We start from the raw sequence: 5,391 nt of genomic DNA, 5'->3' as shown, positions 1-5,391 counted from the left end.
AAACCTTTGGACCTTGGGGTTGATCCCATTGAGTGTTCCACCATACTCCATTGAGAAGAAATGGTTTATGAGATGTGATATGTAATTATGATAGTAATTGTATGCTCATGCATTGATTCATTCATTGATACCTGTTATGATTGATTGATGATTATTGATTGTTTAAGAGTAATTGAGGAATGGTTATAGAAGTAGCAATAATGAATGAGGTAATGGTTGAGGATTGTGATTGAGGTTATGAGTGATAGTATTATGATGAGGATAATTGGTAGGAACTTCCCTTGGAAACAGCCCTATGTGGATCTCCATGTGGTAAGAGCCTAAGAGAAACAGCCCTTTGAGGATCTCTCTTGGAATAGATTGAGGAAAGGACTTCCCTTGGAAACAGCCCTATGTGGATCTCCATGTGGTAAGAGCCTAAGAGAAACAGCCCATAGTGGATCTCTCTTGGAAGTCCATGTGATGCTTGTGGATAAGAATGTGTTAAGCTATTATGATTGTGTGTACATCAAAGTGAACCTTAGGGTGAAGTGATCTCCAAGGACCTCTGGTTTACTGTGATGTATTCGTATATCTCACCCCGTGTTGTGGGGCATCATTTCAGGTACTGATAGAGGTGAGGTTGATCGAGGCAAGAAGCATGAGTAGACTGTACCTGATAGCTGAACATGTTGAGTTGCATGCCATTTAGCATTGCTATATGTATATTTTGATGTCATATGATGTATTTTGGAGGACTTAGTGCATGATCATTATAGTAGTAATGGGTATCTGATACATGGTTACTTGCTTTGATCATGTTCATTTTGTAGCTAAGTCCTTTGGCATGTACATGAGATTTGTAATTAAGAACATGATGTTAAGCTTGGTTTATCTGATTCCGCAAAGTAATACGGTTATGATCACGCACTTGGTTATCTTAAGTTCAGCATGTTTTAAAAAGAAAAATTTAACCGGATTTTAATTGAACCATGTGATTGTAACTGCGCTTAATATCATAATGCGATGTTAACAAACCGGTTCTAGAACGGGGTGTTACAAGTATGGAGTTTGTAAGAATTTATGTTGATGGAGCTGTTGCTCAATCAACTGGTCAAGGTGCGTGTGGGGGATTTTCTGCTTCGATCAATGGTGATTGAAAGGGGGGATTCTCTCTCAATTTGGGCAAATGTTCCCTTCTAGAAGCTGAACTAGAGGGTATCTGTCAAGGCCTCATTCTTGCTGCAGAACTCGGGTTATCAAAGGTGTGGATGGGGAGTGATAGTAAGGAGGCTATTATGTGTTTAGAAGCAAAATATGGGGCTTGTGGGCTGGTGTCTTTGATTGAGAGGATTAAAAACCTTGCTGCTAACTTTGAAGTGTTCCAGTTGAATTTCATCCCTAGAGATTCCAATTCTATTGCTGATTATTTGGCCAAATCTGGTTTGTTTCTTAAGGGTGAAGAGTTGAGATTGTTCTCCTCTCCCCCAGTTAGCTTAGAGTCTTTTTGGAACAGTTTTTGTCTAAATTTGCTGACTGATCATGTGGCTGTTAGCATGAATCAGATGTCTGTCTAGTTTCTTTTTGGGCTGTGCCCCCACTTATATCAAAAAAAAAAAAAAAAAAAAAAGCATATACCGTTAGAAGTTGCATCCATTTTTTAGGTATTTTACTTTCCGCTCCATTGGGCCCGTCATCCCATAGTTTGTTGAATTATCTATTGAATTTTCATGTCGCTCATGAGAATACACGTTGGTCTTTTTTTATTTGTTTTGATATTGAGACTTAAAATCAATGCAAAAGCTGTTATTATTTGACCTCTCATTGATTGATTCGTTTGGGTGTTTCTTTGCTTTAAATTTTTTGTGAAAAGAAATGGATATTCTCACCATTATCTGAATGCCTGTGCCAGCAGCACCTAGAGACAGACACAGTCACAACTATTGGCCACCTTTGAACGTAGACAAAAATTGCCTAATCTCTCAAACTGAAAAGCAGAGAATTGAAGAAGAAGGTGTTGCTGATAAAAGTGATAAAATGAGAGAAGAGAGCCACGTAAGCTCCTCATCTGTTATAACGGACACCACGCGACTTAGATATTTGTTAGATCTGTTAGAAGAATAGCTCAGTTAACAACATTATCTTATATAAACTATGTATCACTGTAAAAAGTAGATGATGAAATTCATTCTTCAGTTTTCCAAGATGAAGTTCTCTGATGTCTCTCTCGTAGTTCTTCAAGAATTCACGAACTACAATGAAGAAGCAAATTATATTCCCGAAAAGTGCCCGCAGAGTTCGTAGTTCTACATCTAAGTCATTCCAATATACAACACAACCGATTGAATATATTCAAGAATCAACCTGAATTCATTTGCAAGGAAAGATTATCATCATCATCATCTGTCCTGCCTCAAAAGCTATTGGATGTCTACCGTAAAAGAAATTAGCCTCATGATGAACCATCCAAGGAGTCAATTCATTATCTTAACCTGCCACGAGCTGCTGATCTTGTTAAATGTAGCACAAATCTCAAGAACATGCCAATCCTATCTTCACAGCAATTCCATTACCTTGAACTCTTGTACAGTAGTTCACATTAAATAGTCAGAAACTCACTGCAGAAAGAAGATAATATTAAAATCTGAATATTTTCTAGACAAATCTATTTTTTTGTTAAAACAAAACTTAGTTCAGGAACAAAGAAATATTGAAGTACTCTCGTTTCTCTTGGTTATTTCCCAAAAAAATCAGAGGTAGACAGACAACAAACGATGTTATCTTATTCCTACAAAACAGGAAGACCTTGAGTGTAACACATTTCAATCAATTGATTTCGTAGGTAAACTACCATGTTTTGACAGAAGAATTAAATTATGATCATCATGATGAATCAAATAGAAATAATCACGAGTTAAAAAGGAGACACACCAGTTAAATGCTGTTAATGCCTGCATTTTGAATCAGCTTTCAAGGGTTCTCAATTGTTGCAGTTGTAATTCGTAAATGTTGTGCCCGTTCTTGCTCTCCATTCCGCTTCCAGAAAGCCCTTCTCCACCAAACTTCAAACCCTCTTTGTATATTTGGGCAATCTTCACCAGAATTCAAGAAACGGTTAAACCAGGCAAGCAAGATTTCCTGTTGCCGGGAGAGTGGGAGAGTGAGAATTGTGTTACTAAGACCATCCTCAATTAGGTGCCGGTCAAGGCCCTTGGATGCCCTCCTCATCCAACCAAAGTCATCATAAAAAGGTTCCAACCATGTTTTAAGAAGTAAACACCTGACATCTTTAGAAGCCAATAATTGTCCCTTCCCAATCCCAACAAACAATCTGGCAGTGACTCTGCTAACCTCAAACCTGTGAACAGCAGGCACTTTAGGATGTGCTTCAGATAATACTGATTGTGATGCCCATGTCTTGAGGAAATCCTCAGCAACCTGCCTATCAATCAAAATATCCAAGATCCAATGCATATTATCTGCCTGCCTTGCAATTTGACCAACATCATGCAGTTCCGAAGATGCAGCCCGCAGAAAATGGTGATGAAGCAATTGCAAACAATCATCACATGCCGAATATAATGACTCCTTCCGAAGATCATTCTGATTTGAATTTTCACGAAGCATCTTTGACACTAACCCTTTCATCTCACGCCTGGCCTTCTCATCTTTGCCTTCAAGAACCACATGAATAAGTTTTAGAAGAACTTGCTCGCTATCATTTCCCTCTTCATTTCCATTGGAAACCTGAAATGAAATCCTCTTCAAAACCTCACAACCTCCCATAGCTTCAAGGCGAAGCTCGGACAGGAGTGACGCCACCTTCTCTTCTTCATCCTCTGCCCATGGTGCTGCTTCCAAGTACTCCATACAAGATAAAACCCCAGCATCAAATCCAATTGCCGCCGATACCTAACACCCCAAAAGTCCAAAACCATTAAAAGCATGCAACTTGAAAAAAATAAATATAAAAGTTTATTTCTTTTAACCCATAAAGAGTTGAAATCCCAAATTCAAAGTATCTACCTAATCCTACAGTTCATCTAGCTGATGAAACAGAGAACAAATATAAAACCGCAAAAGAACAAAGCATAAAAAAAGAAACAATGAGAAAGGTGTTACCTTCAAGATACCAAGAACTCTGGAGACATCCTCCTTCATCAGTTTCTTCCTAAGATCCTTACAATACATCAACATCAATGCCTCGATGTAAATTTCAACGTCATCGCAGTCAGCAATTTCAACAATGTAAGGCAACGTAGAGCGCTGTTGCTTGGCCCACCGATCAGAGAGTTTGACGGCGAAGAATCTGCTGTGGGAAACGAGGATTTGGCGATGAACGTTGATAGAAACGCTAATACCATCTTTGGAGGTGAGGGTGAGCTTGATATCGCTGGTGGAAGGGTCGTTGAACTGGTTACCGGGGCTGCAACTTCCCAACATTTCTGATATTCGTTGCATGATGAGAGTGTGCTTATCGGGTACTAGAATTTGCGGGTTTTGAAAGGGAGGGATCTGAGTTCTGGGATGGACATCGGGCTCGCTGGCCATCATCTCGAAGAGGGTTGGGCTCGATCGGGTCTTGTCTGTTGAGGGCGGCGGCGGCGGCGACATTGGGTTCAAGAGGCCGGCGGTGAGTGCAGAGTTGAACTTGGTGAAGCTAGAAGGGAATGTTGAAGAGTCTTGAAGGGAATGACCGTTGGCCGTGGGCGAAGGCGAAGGCGAAAGCGAAGAAGAGTGGATTAAATCCATTATGGTGAAGGTAGATGATGGGCTTGTGCATAAACTACGGCGGGGTTGCGGTGGCGGTAGCGGTGGAGCAGAAGAGACAACCGTGGCAATGGGAGTGGAAGGGGATAACGTGGTTTCCGTGTGATTGGGCCTGGTGGGCTGGGTTTCAACTTTGAAGTAAGAAGAAGATGTCGCTGTCGCTCCCATTAAATTACTGTTATGTGTTTTTCCTGTCTTTTTTTATTTCTTATTTTTTATTTCTTATTTCTTTTGGGGTAATGGATATGTTCAGCGTCACGAGTGTACTGCATAAAAAAAGAGACATGGATACAACGAAGAGAGGCTGATTACAGCATGAAACAAATGAGGTTTAACGTTTAATGAAAATTTGATATTTTGGTTTTAAAAAAAGTAAATGAGGTTTAAAATTAAAATAATTAAAAAATTAAAGACAAATGTCATATGATTACTCGAAAGATCTTTTATATCATATATTTATAGGTAAATAAATATTACATCAAAAAATAATGTAAGGGATATTGTAACTGAGCAGCCCTGGTTAGTAAATGAAAAAAATATGAATGGAAAATAAAGCATAATAAGTTTAAAAAACATATCATTTATTACCAAAAAATAATATCATTTTATTATTAAATGTTTTTTTATACAATATCCTTATAA

General features: G+C 38.9%; 1 protein-coding gene across 3 annotated transcripts; it reads right to left on the bottom strand.

Annotated features, from left to right (window-relative positions):
* Positions 1-2,145: 2,145 nt before the first annotated feature.
* LOC133284311 (BTB/POZ domain-containing protein At1g63850-like) lies at positions 2,146-4,835 on the bottom strand. Of its 3 annotated transcripts, none has more exons than XM_061481313.1 (3): positions 4,102-4,835; positions 2,911-3,891; positions 2,146-2,597 (listed from the first exon to the last, which is right to left on the bottom strand). In XM_061481313.1, exons 1-2 carry the CDS (start codon positions 4,729-4,731, stop codon positions 2,950-2,952), a joined length of 1,572 nt encoding a protein of 523 aa, XP_061337297.1. In that variant the 5' UTR covers positions 4,732-4,835; the 3' UTR covers positions 2,146-2,597; positions 2,911-2,949. The 3 variants fall into 3 exon arrangements, with proteins under 3 accessions (XP_061337297.1, XP_061337296.1, XP_061337298.1); XM_061481314.1 differs by lacking the exon at positions 2,146-2,597 and having other exon boundaries at positions 2,943-3,117; positions 3,239-3,891; XM_061481312.1 differs by having other exon boundaries at positions 2,146-3,891.
* Between the last annotated feature and the right edge of the window lie 556 nt (positions 4,836-5,391).

This window comes from Gastrolobium bilobum, unplaced genomic scaffold, assembly GCF_033153095.1.
Source record: "Gastrolobium bilobum isolate Gb01-03AN ecotype WA unplaced genomic scaffold, APGP_CSIRO_Gbil_v1 utg2926, whole genome shotgun sequence".
Classification (NCBI taxonomy): Eukaryota; Viridiplantae; Streptophyta; class Magnoliopsida; order Fabales; family Fabaceae; genus Gastrolobium; species Gastrolobium bilobum.
This window is presented reverse-complemented; position numbering and strand designations above follow the sequence as displayed.

Bases quoted from the DNA above. Each gene is read 5' to 3' on its own strand.
- LOC133284311 (XM_061481312.1), bottom strand. From the start codon at position 4,731: ATGGATTTAATCCACTCTTCTTCGCTTTCGCCTTCGCCTTCGCCCACG. The intron at 3,892-4,101 runs GTAACACCTTTC...TTGGGGTGTTAG, and splicing joins GAGTTCTTGGTATCTTGAAG to GTATCGGCGGCAATTGGATT.